General features: G+C 38.6%; 1 protein-coding gene across 1 annotated transcript in view; it reads right to left on the reverse strand.

Annotated features, from left to right (window-relative positions):
- Nucleotides 1-12,378, reverse strand: part of LOC140481207 (testis-specific gene 10 protein-like) — a gene marked incomplete at its 5' end in the record, with an annotated part of 130,382 nt that overhangs the window by 33,174 nt on the left and 84,830 nt on the right. Inside the window, 3 exons of the mRNA XM_072577039.1 lie at nucleotides 7,472-7,527; nucleotides 8,264-8,418; nucleotides 10,724-10,839. Of these exons, the coding sequence (XP_072433140.1) occupies nucleotides 7,472-7,527; nucleotides 8,264-8,418; nucleotides 10,724-10,839 (327 nt within the window). The remainder of the gene's footprint in view (nucleotides 1-7,471; nucleotides 7,528-8,263; nucleotides 8,419-10,723; nucleotides 10,840-12,378) is intronic.

The following is a 12,378-nucleotide window of genomic DNA, read 5'->3' on the forward strand; positions in this document are numbered from 1 at the left end:
ACCACTGGGTTTCCCAGCAGCCTACTGAGAAACTGGGTTCTACATTCACAGCAACTCTGTGCTTAATCAAGGAACCTGGCTTGGGGCAGGACAGGCATGCAAAAACCTAGTTTCTACTATTTAAGTTGTTCCAATTATAGATACAATACTAGGTGTGTACCAGGCAATATGGAAAATTACCTAAATATGGTAGGTATGCAAAATGAAGGCAAATCCAATCTGGTTACCTCTCATCTTATCAGCATTGCTCAAATTGTCAGTAAATTGATGCAATGAGTCATCAATGTGCTGTCCAGTAACACTTACATACGCATAACAGGTGGCTCAGTGATTAGCACTGCTGCCTCACAGTGCCAGGGACCCAGGTTCAATTCCCACCTTGGGTAACTGTCTGTCTGGAGTTTGCACATTTTCCCCATGTGTGCGTGAGTTTCCTCCAGATGTTCTGGTTTCCTCCCACAATCCAAAGATGTACAGGCCAGGTCAATTGACCATGCTAAAGTGACCATAGTGTTAGATGCATTAGTGAGGGGTAAATATAGGGTAGGGGAAAGGGTCTAGGTGGGTTACTCTTCAGAGATTCAGTGTGAACTTGTTGGGCTGAACAGCCTGTTTCCATACTATAGAGAATCTAATCTAATCTAATAACCTGCTGACTAATGCTTAGTTCGGGTTCCATTACAACTACTCAAATACAGAGAGCAAGTTGCGTTTATTCCAAACATAGACATAAGTCCTGAATTCCCTATGTGAAGCAAAAGTGACTGTCCTCATCAACAATGGCAGCGTTCCACTAAATGTGGTGCAAGCAGTCCTATAACAAATCTAAGTCCATCAGGAAATGAAGACTGAAAGAACTCCCTCGTGGAATCATACCCAGTACACAGGATGCTGGTTATCCCTGGTGAAGGCTAATTATCTGTTTCAGGTCATTGTTAAAATGAGTTCTTCAGAGTTCCTCACAGGCACAACTGTTTTCAGTTGCCTCCTCATAGTCTATTCTATCAAGTCAAGCTTACCACCATTTGGTGATCATTGCTACATTATTCCACTAGCAGTCGCATTCCCTCCCCACGTCCAAGACAATGAAGCAATCCACAGCTGTGTACACAGCAAATCTAAACATCAATCATAAGCATACCATAACAGCACTTAGTACTATCTACCATATGCACTGTGGAGCACTGTTCAGCAGCACCTCCAAAACTCTCAAACCTCACCACCTTGGAGGAAATGACCAGCTCGTGCAAGGAAACAGCATCACCTCCAAGTTACCTATTACTCTGAATACATATTGCAGTTTTATCATTGTTGCTTGGTTAAAATTCTCTGTTGAAGGACCTTCACTATATGGCGTTACAGCATTTCCAGTGGGCCACCCAAACCACCTTCTCAGAGTAATGTTGAGATATAAAGCTGAATGATGGAAAACTGCAAAAATTAAATCAAATGAGCTATCTCCTGTGTCAGTAAGCAATGGAAAACTCAATGGAGTGTAGCAGGAACTTTAGCCATGCACATTACACATGTTGTATAAACATCTCATGAGCACTCACTTTATCCTCTGTATATATTAGCATATTAAAATTTGAACAAAGAGAACAAAAACCTATATGGCAGAAGAACAGGCTCTTCATCCCATCAAGACTGTGGTGACACAAGATGCCTTTCTAAACTAAAATGTTTTTGCCTCTGCACAGTCTGTGTCCCTCTCTTGCCTGCCTATTCATATATCTGTCATGATGCCTCTTAAACCACAGATATTGTATCTGCCTCCACCATCTCCTCTGGCAGTGCATTCCAGGCACTTACTACCCACTGTGTAGAAAACATGCCTCTCACATTTCCTTTAAACTTCCCCCTATTACCTTAAACTCATGTCCCTTAGTAATTGCCATTTCTACCCTGGAGAAAAGACTCCAACTGTCCAATCTATCCATGCTTCTCGATTTTGTAAACTTCTATCAGGTCGCCCTCATCATTCGATATTCAAGTGAAAACAAACCAAGGTTTTCCAATCTCTCCTAATAGCTAATATCCTCCAAACCAGGCAACGTTGTGTTAAATCATTACCTTTTCCAAAGCCTCCAAATCTTTCTGGTAGTGTGGCAACCAGAACTGTCCACTATATTCCAAACGTGACCTAACTAAAGTTCGATACAATTGTAACATGACCTGCCAATGTTTATATTCTATGCCCCGACCAATGAAGGCAAGTATGCCATATGCCTTCTTGACACCTTATCCACTGTGTTACCACTATCAGGGAACTGTGGACCTGCACATCTTGATCCCTCTGATACCACATGCTGTCTGACTCCAGGTCTCATTGATTTCATCCTCAGTCTTCTAATGTCACCAATTTAAAACTCTCAGAATCACAGAATGAGTACAGCATTTGGCCTAGTGACTCAGTGCCTGGTTCTCTAAGGAGCAATTCAACAATCCCGTTCCCTTGCCTTTTCCACATTGTTTTCTTATTTGGTACTTGTCATTATTGCATATCCAACTCTTCTTTGAAAATCACAAAGATCCTGATCGCTCACTGTCCGACAGGACTTTCCTCATTTCGCTGCTGGTTCTCTACAATCACCTTAATCATTGTTTATGTTTACAAGGCATCTTGACAGATATATGAATAAGAAAGGAATAGAGAGATATGGACGACTTGGAGCAAACAATTTCTGTTTAGAAAAGCATCATATGTCAGTGCAGGCATGATGGTCTAAAGGGCCTGTTCCTGCATAGTACTGTTTTTTGTACTTCTTGACCTTTCTAATAACAGAAGAGCCATTATCCTCATTAAGCCTCAAAATACTTAATTAAAACTAATTTACTTTTAACAAACCTGTGCTTGAAGCTACAGTCCATAATATTCTATCCCCAAGTGAACTGGAAAATTACAAATGCAACATCCTTTGCCAGAAGAAGTATTAGGACAAATCCACTAACTATAGGTCCATCAGCTTAATCTTGGTGGGAAAGCTTTTAGAAATGATATTCTGTGACAAAATTCAACTTCAAAATGTCAATGAATTAATGTACACCTTGTTGGGGTAGTGTAATGGAAAACAAGCCCCACCATTCTCAGGGTCATCACTAAATAATTGTAAAACATATGCAAAGAATCCCCAATTTATCTAGTTGACCAAAGCATAGAGCAGGTTTCTGTAATTAATAATCATTACTATTTGTTACACAATTAATTAGACTGTAGCCACAGGTAAACAGTTACAATCCATTCCATATAACTCTGACATTTAAAATACTTCATTTATAAACTCCCCCTCATTCATACAGGTGCATGCAAGCACACAAACACACACTCACACACACAATCTATATTCGTTTTTTTGTGTGTAAGTGGTTCCCACGATGGTTCTTATCATTCTGTGCAAGTCAAAATGCTGCTTCTCAGCTATCCATTTATAGATGCTTCCACTAGTTTTCAAGAGGCAGAGGATGGCCAGTCCACTTATAAAAGGTCTCTGACATCAAATTGAAGTCACAGCTTTCAGCAACTGCTGAAGGAAAGATAAACTGCTCTTCTTCAGACTTAAAGTATTTCTTTACCGCAGAGATCAGAGACAGCTCCTTAGCAGGCAAGTGGAGATCTGATGACTTCTTTGTACCTTCTTCACAGCCCCAAGTTATTCAGCTACTGAAGAACCAATCATAGTTTTAGGATCGCAGAAGGCCTTTGTCATCTATAACCGGTCACATGTCCATGGATCAATCTGCTTTTTGCTGCCAAAGCTTCTTTGTACCCCACTTTTCAACTCCAGCTTGTCTACAAACAACATCCATTCATCGACTGTGCAAGTTCTGCTTGTAATGAGCGTCAGATTACTTGCTTTCGAAACATGCAGCAATCCTTGGTTTTTAAAACAGTTCTTTTCTCCTTTGAGTCCACAATTAAAAATAACAGAAAAATAAAAAGACGGTCTTTATATTAAGCAAAGACAGAATGTATTTGTTTACCAGCTCGATAGTTATTTTGATGAGGCAAGGCCAGTCAGGGTGGTTTGTGTGATCTGCAGGGATTTTCTAAAAGGCATTGATAAGACTCCACATAATAACCTTACCAGCAAAGTTGAATCCCATGGAATAAAACATGCGAAATAAAAATCCCTAATAATCAGCGAGAAACTGAGAAACTAATTTGTAAGGAGATTTCAGTTGTCTGTAAGAATAATAGGGTGGTTGGTTATGGGAGGAGATTTTGAATTTCCAAACATAGACTGGGCCTGCCATAGTGTTAAGGGTTTAGATGGAGAGGAATTTGTCAAGTGTGTACAAGAAACTTTTCTGATACAGTATGCGGATGTACCTATTTGAGAAGGTGCAAAACTTGACCTATTCTTGGGAAATAAGGCAGGACAAGTGACTGAAGTAGCAGTGGGGGAGCACTTTGGGGCCAGTGACCATAATTCTATTAGTTTTAAAATTGTGATGGAAAAGAATAGACCGGATCTAAAAGTTGAAGTTTAAACTGGAGGAAGGCTAATTTGGACGGTATTAGGCAAGGACTTTCAGAAGCTGAGTGGGGGCAGATGTTCGCAGGTAAAGGGACGGCTGGAAAATGGGAAGCCTTCAGAAATGAGATAAGAAGAATCCAGAGACAGTATATTCCTGTTAGGATGAAAGGAAAAAGTTGAAAAGTGTGGTGCTGGAAAAGCGCAGCATCCGAGGAGCAGGAAAATCGACGTTTCGGGCATAAGCCCTTCTTCAGGATGAAAGGAAAGGCTGGTAAGTGTAGGGAATGCTGGACGACGAGAGAAATTGATGTTTTGATTAAGAAAAAGAAGAAAGCATATGTCAGGTATAGACAGAAGAGATTGAGAGAATCCTTAGAAGAGTATAAAGGCAGTAGGTGTATACTTAAGAGGGAAATCAGGAGGGTAAAAAGGGGACATGAGATCGCTTTAGCAAATAGGGTTAAGGACAATCCAAAGAGTTTTTATAAATATATTAAGGACAAAAGAGTAACTAGGAAGAGAATAGAGCCCCTCAAAGATCAGCAAGGCAACCTATGAGTGGAACTGCAGGAGATGGAGGAGAAACTAAATTAATATTTTGCATCAGTGTTTACTGTGGAGAAGGACATGAAAGATATAGAATGTGGTGAAATAGATGGTGACATGTTGAAAAATGTCCAAATTACAGAGGAGGAAGTGCTGGATGTCTTTAAATGCATAAAAGTGAATAAATCCCCAGGACCTGATCAAGTGTACCCCAGAACTCTGTGGGAATCTAGGGAAGTGGTTGCTGAGATATTTGTAGCATCAATAGTCACAGGTAAGGTGCCGGAAGACTGGAGGTTGGCTAACGTGGTGCCACTGTTTAAGAAAGGTGGTAAGGACAAGCTGGGGAACTATAGACTGGTGAGCTTGGCATCAGTGGTGGGCAGGTTGTTGGAGGGAACCTTGAGGGACATGATTTACATGTATTAGGAAAGGCAAGGACTGATTAGGGACAGTCAGCATGACTTTGTGCATGGGAAACCATGTCTCATAAACTTGACTTTTTTGAAGAAGTAACAAAGAGGATTGATGAGAGCAGATATGATCTATATGGACTTCAGTAAGGTACTCGACAAGGTTCCCATGGGAGACTGGTCAGCATGGTTAGATCTCATGGAATACAGGGAGAACTAGCCATTTGAATACAGAACTGGCTCAAAGGTAGAAGACAGAGGGTGGTGGTGGAGGGCTGCTTTTCAGACTGGAGGCCTGTGACTAGTGGATTACCGAAAGAATTGCTGCTGGGTCCACTACTTTTTGTCATTTATATAAGTGAATTGAATGTGAACATAGGAGGTATAGTTAGTAAGTTTGCAGTTGACACCAAAATTGGAGGTGTAGTGGACAATGGAAAAGGTTACTTCAGGGTACAATGGAATATTGAGCGCAAGTATGGTCTCCTTCCTATTGGAAGGATGTTGTGAAACTTGAAAGGGTTCAGAAAAGATTTACAAGGATGTTGCCAGGGTTGAAGGATTTGAGCTATAGGGAGGGGCTGAACAGGCTGGGGCTGTTTTCCCTGAAGCCTCAGAGGCTGAGGGGTGACCTTATAGAGGTTTATAAAATTATGAGGGGCATGGGTAGGATAAATAGACAGTCTTTTCCTGAGGGTGGGAGAGTCCAGAACTGGAGGGCATAGGTTTAGGGTGAGAGGGGAAAGATATAAAAGGGACCTAAGGGGCAACATTTTCATGCAGAGGGTGGTGCATGTAAGGAATGAACTGCTAGAGGAAGTGGTGGAGGCTAGCAGCATTTAAAGGGCATCTGGATGGGTATATGAATAGGAAGGGTTTAGAGGGATATGGGCCAAGTGCTGGCAAATGGGACTAGATTAGGTTAGGATATCTGATCAGCATGGACGAATTGGACGAAAGGATCTGTTTCCGTGCTGTACTTCTCTATGACTACATGAAATTGGCTGAGGAACAGAGAATGGAGGATAATGAACAGTTTTTCTTCTTTGCCTCTATTGTCTTCTTCTTCATCATGACCTTCTTTGAATTCCATCATTTGACACAATCTTTGGTCATCTCACCTAATATGTGCTTCATTATTCTTTTCATTTACAGTATCTTGGGATTTTTTTTTAATATGTTAAACGCCCTAAGCTAGTTGTTGATAATACTGTACAAAAACATTCAACGGGTCTGTACATTAGTGCACAGGCAACATGTTACAACAGGTTAATTAATTTAAAATTGATCATGTATAATTTGTAAAAGGAACAAAGTTAATACATACAGTTAATGAAAAATAGTCATTTGTTCTGACGAAGGGCCATTAACTTGAAACCTTAACTCTGTTCCTCAAGCAGAATGTGTCTCACCTGTTGAGTACATTCTGCTTTTATTTCAAGTATTATATCTGCAAAAGATCGCTTTTGTATGAAACTAATCATGTTATTATTTCACACAAGCAGAATCATAAGGAGAAAGTGTGGACAATAGATGCTGGAGATCAGAGTTGAGATTGTGGCGCTGGAAAAGCACAGCAGGTCAGGCAGCATCCGAGGAGCAGGAGGATCGATGTTTCGGGCATTAGCCCTTCACGAGGAAGGGCTGATTCCTGATGAAGGGCTTATGCCTGAAATGTCAATTCTCCTGCTTCTTGGATGCTGCCTGATCTGCTGTGCTTTGCCAGCATCACATTCTCGAAGCAGAATCATAAGCAGATGAACATGTCTTGGATTGACGACTACATATTCAAAAGCAATGATGGAAATTCCTCCCAACCTAGATTAACTATTATTGCATAGAAAATTATAAATATTTCTTTTTCCTCTGGTTACTTTGCCTCTCTTAATTCTGTGATATGTACTTGGTACGGAAGAAAAACAGGAACACTGTATCATAATTAAATATGAAATTCATAGAGTTAAAGTGCTGCTCCAATGTCAGGCAAATATTCAAGTTTTCAATAAACATTTCAAAAGGCTAAAATGTACTCACTCAACAGTTGTTTCCAATTCACTTATGTGTAGTTGATTATCTGTAATGTTCTTTTTCTTCAGAAAAAGTGAATACGAAAATTAAATTCATTTAAATTAGGTAGATAATAGATTTAATAATAGATGTTAATACACTTTCACAATCAAATCAAAGTTCTGTACACCTAATGCAAGTTTATCGTAAGTGTCTTGGAAACCCTGGACAAGTTTGCATTTACATTGTCTTTCTGGAATTTGCATAATTGTTTGTGAAATCATGATAGACAATTGGGACAATCCTTTTAATTAATAACATTCCATAATAATCCAAGAATTTAATAAATGAGAAATACTTTATTTGGTGAAAGGGAACACTTCCATGATAGTTGGTTTCTTTAACACAAAATTTGAGGTATAACTTATAAGGGTGATAAGAATTACTTCAAGAGAAGAGCCCAATAAAGATTCTAAATCATTTATGTAAACAATAGCTTCACAGAGGTTTTCTCATTCATTGGAAGTTGGTCCATTCAACTTTTTTAGACTTAGCTTTATAGATTGAATAAACTTCGAATTATACCTCTTAAGGTTTGTCACCCAACTACAAATTGGGATTTCTTTTTTTTTGCTTAAGACCTTACATTGAACATAAGAAAAAGTAACCAAATAAAAAAAACTTCTAAGTTAAAGATCCCTCATAGAATAAACTAAATATTCTGCCTTCACTTCTTTAATTATTGCAAACCTGTTCAAAATACTACTAATAATTTAGCAAGTTCAAAAGTATAGCACAGTGTCTTTAAAAATCACTTACTTTCTGGTGGAGTGTATCCTCTAGGGAAGCAATTGTTTCAGTCTTTTCATCCGCAAGCTCCTGTAAACTATTCTTTTGTTTATCAAGTTCATAGACACTTGCTCGAGCTGAGCTAATTTCTTCTTGAAGTGAAGAAATCTGTCTGGTCAGATCATCTGTTGGGCAACAGATTCATAAGTTAAGATTCTATAATGTATTAATCAGAACTATTTCCTAAATTTAAAATATTGTTGTTTGATGACAACTAACATGCTTATATAACCTACCTTATAATAAAATTATTGTATATTGTCATAATTTGAAGCTACATTTTTTAATATTTAAAACAGTAAAGGTCTAGGAATGCCAATAAAGGTAAAATCCTCACGCAAAATGGAAGCAATTTTCCACTAGAAATTATTGAACTCAAGATGGCTTTTAAAAAAAGAAACATTTTCCTTTATATAAAACCTCATTCTAACACAGGTACACAATCCTTTATCCGAAGTTCCAAAATCCGAAAAGCTCCGAAATCCGAAAAGTTTTTTGCTGAAGTTTTTTCTCATTAACAAGGTTGTTTGACTTGTAAACAGTTAACACAACTCCACACCCACTCGACCCACATGACTCAGATGTAATGTAGAGGTGTGGCCCAGCAGTGGCATGTGTCAATTCTGTCTCAACACTTGTAGTAATCACAGGTATGACAGCTGTTTGGTAGTTTTTTTTTATTTTACTATGAAAATATTACTTAATTCTTTATCTGAAAAATTCCAAAATCCGAAAGACAGCTGGTCCCGAGGGATTCAGATAAAGGATTGTCTATTTGTAGCATGTTTTCATTTCAGTGCGGTTTAAAATTAGGGACACTTCCTGACAGCAGTGCTGCCATTTGGTTTTGCTGCTGAATATGTTCACTCTTTTTAAAAAGAAACCCCATACTTTGCTGCCTCCTTGTTCAACACATTTATTGCCTTTCTCCTGGGCCCTGCTGCTTGACACCTGTCCTGACCATTTGCCATCACAGCCTCTTGGTGTTTCTTTTAACCCTCTGACTCAGCACTTCTAGTCAGGACCTTTCTGCTCATCACTTCGCTCAGTCACTGTTTTCTGCAAACCATCCCACTACCTCCCCCCGACAAAGAATCATTCTTAGTCCTTTGCTCATGCCATTCCTCTCTTCCATACCTCCTCACTTGCTCAGAGAAACTTCAGGAGAGGGAAATGGAAAAACTTGAGGCAGAAGCAGCAATCAGGAGTTAAGTAAGAGTTAAAGTTACAAGAAACATTTTGGGCCAGTTTAACACAAGGCAGCCAATGGGTTTTGATATAAAACTTTGCAGGTCAGAAACATATTTTCTTATGGGAAAGTAATTTTTGATTTATCATATATTCAGTTAGCACATCTTTTTTAGTGACAAAGGATATCTGCATTTAAAGCTTTTCTGGTTTAATATGAGGTTTTAAACAAAAATTTTTAAAAAGTGATCTAATTCCCAATGTATTTACCGGGTGGCAAGGGCCTCATGGTATTATTGCTGGACTGTTAACTCAGACTCAGGTTGTGTTCTGGGGACCTAGATTCGAATCCTGCCATGGTGGAATCTGAATTCAATTTTTAAAATCCTGCAATTATGAGCCTAATGATGACCATGACTCTATAGCTGATTGTCAGGAAAAACCCATCTGTTTCATTACTGTCGTGGAAACTGCTATTCTTCCTAGTCTGGCCTATATGTGAATCCAGACCAACAGCAATGTGGTTGACTCTTAACTGCCATTTAGGAAATTAGAGATAAGCAATAATAAATGCTGGCTTAGGCTGTGACACCTTCATTCCATGACTGACTGAATAAAAACAAATTATTGATATAAGTCCCACACTTTTAAAAACATTTTAACTTCATGTCATTTTAGCTTCCGTTGATTTCCTGTCCATTACTTTTAAAAACTGAATGATTGTAATTATTGTTGTGAAAAAACAGATTGCTCATTCAATTCACCAGTGAATAGCTGGCTCTGTGGACCAGGAAAATCCAGGGTTTGAACCTCTTGATCACCCAGAACATTTGCAGTTACATCTCTATATGTCATAAGTTTAGAGAGAAAAGGAAACAAAATTTCCTTCATCAAAACTTATCATCACTGTGATTTGCAGTTATGACAGGATTTTGATGCTTTGGCAAAGTTGAATATTGTGATGACCTATAATGCTAAGGCTCACAAAACATTTATTGATTACTTGGACCAGATAATATGAAACACAAAATGCCCATATAACTGTAACCTATCAAAAGCATGATGCAGACTGTAGCACCAAATAATAGATTAGGTGCACAGTGATGGCCCCGATGATTCCTTTCTCTTTTTTTTCTCTTCATATATGAAGAATGAAAATATTCAGGAAAATCTGACAAATTGTTACCTCAAATGTTATACATTCACTGAATTTGCTTTGCTTTAAAATGAAGTGGGTATTACCGATCTTTTCATTCTGCCGAACATTTTTATCCTGTGCAAGTTGTAGATCAGTGGTTTTTAATGAGAGACGTCGCTGGGTTTCAGCAAGACTGTCTTCTGCCTGGTCCATTAACATTCTGCAACAATAAGTACCACAATGTATTTTTGTTGTTGTTTAAGGCAGTAGGACAGTTTTGTTTTCTTAACCTAAAAACATTTTTCAGGAACTGCATCTAAATAACGTGAATTGAAACTTCCACATAAGAATTAAGAGCACCTCCCTTGATAATAGTATTTCTTAACTTCTAATCATGTATTTTCCAAATATGTTCTGTTCAACAGTATTAATATACCCTGTCATTTGTAAGGCAGATATTTCTAAATACCTAAATGCCTGCATCTTCATGAACTCTTATCTCATCAAAAAAAAACTTAACCAAGACAGTTATATACAACTTTCACTTAGAAAATTCATGTTGGCTTTCTCTTAATTCATCCTTATTTGTCCAACCAATAGGTAAACAGAATAGGCTGAAGTTGTTGGGTTCATTGATTCACTTTTTTTTGAACAAGGGTATAGTAAATTTGTAATTCTCCTGTCTTCTGGTGTACACTATAACTAAACAGGTTGAAATATTATGGTGAATGCTTCCACAATTTCCACTTTTACTTCTCTCAGTGCCCTCAGATGAATTTGATCTGGCTCTAGCAAATATTTTAAAAGTACACACAATTGGTTTTCTAATACATCCATATCAAAAACCTGTAGCATATCCAGTGTCTCAATGGCTATCTCTTTCAATATGATTTAGCAGCAAATTCTTCTTTAGTTAAGACAGATCATTTAGTACCTCAGCCGTGCCCCCTGCTTCCTTGCATAAATCATGTTTGGGGTCCCAAATCAGCCTCATTCCTCCTTTTAACACCTTTTACTGTTTACATATCATTAGAATTTTGGATTTCCTTTTATGTTACTTGCTAATCCCTTCTAACACTCTCTTTGCTCTTCATTCTTATCACTTTATTTTAGGTACATCTGCTCCACGCTTGTTTCACCAGGGTTGATCTCTGCCAGATGGTAGACTGAGGGATCATTCAAACTACAGCATCTACAGCACAGAAAAAGGTCTTTTGGCTCAAGGAAACAAAAACAAGCAACCTAACTATTCTAATCCCATGTTCTTGCACTTACCCCATAGCATTGTATGCCTTGGCATCACAATCTAAATACTTAGAACATAGAACATAGAAGAATACAGCGCAGTACAGGCCCTTCAGCCCTCGATGTTGCGCCGATCAAAGCCCACCTAACCTACACTAACCCACTATCCTCCATATACCTATCCAATGCCCGCTTAAATACCCATAAAGAGGGAGAGTCCACTACTGCTACTGGCAGGGCATTCCATGAACTTACGACTCGCTGAGTGAAGAACCTACCCCTAACATCAGTCCTATATCTACCCCCCCTTAATTTAAAGCTATGCCCCCTTGTAATAGCTGACTCCATACGTGGAAAAAGGTTCTCACTGTCAACCCTATCTAACCCCCTAATCATCTTGTACACCTCTATCAAATCACCCCTAAACCTTCTTTTCTCCAATGAAAACAACCCCAAGTGCCTCAGCCTTTCCTCATAGGATTTTCCTACCATACCAGGCAACATCCTGGTAAAC

This window comes from Chiloscyllium punctatum, chromosome 9 (genome assembly GCF_047496795.1).
Source record: "Chiloscyllium punctatum isolate Juve2018m chromosome 9, sChiPun1.3, whole genome shotgun sequence".
NCBI classification, from domain to species: domain Eukaryota; kingdom Metazoa; phylum Chordata; class Chondrichthyes; order Orectolobiformes; family Hemiscylliidae; genus Chiloscyllium; species Chiloscyllium punctatum.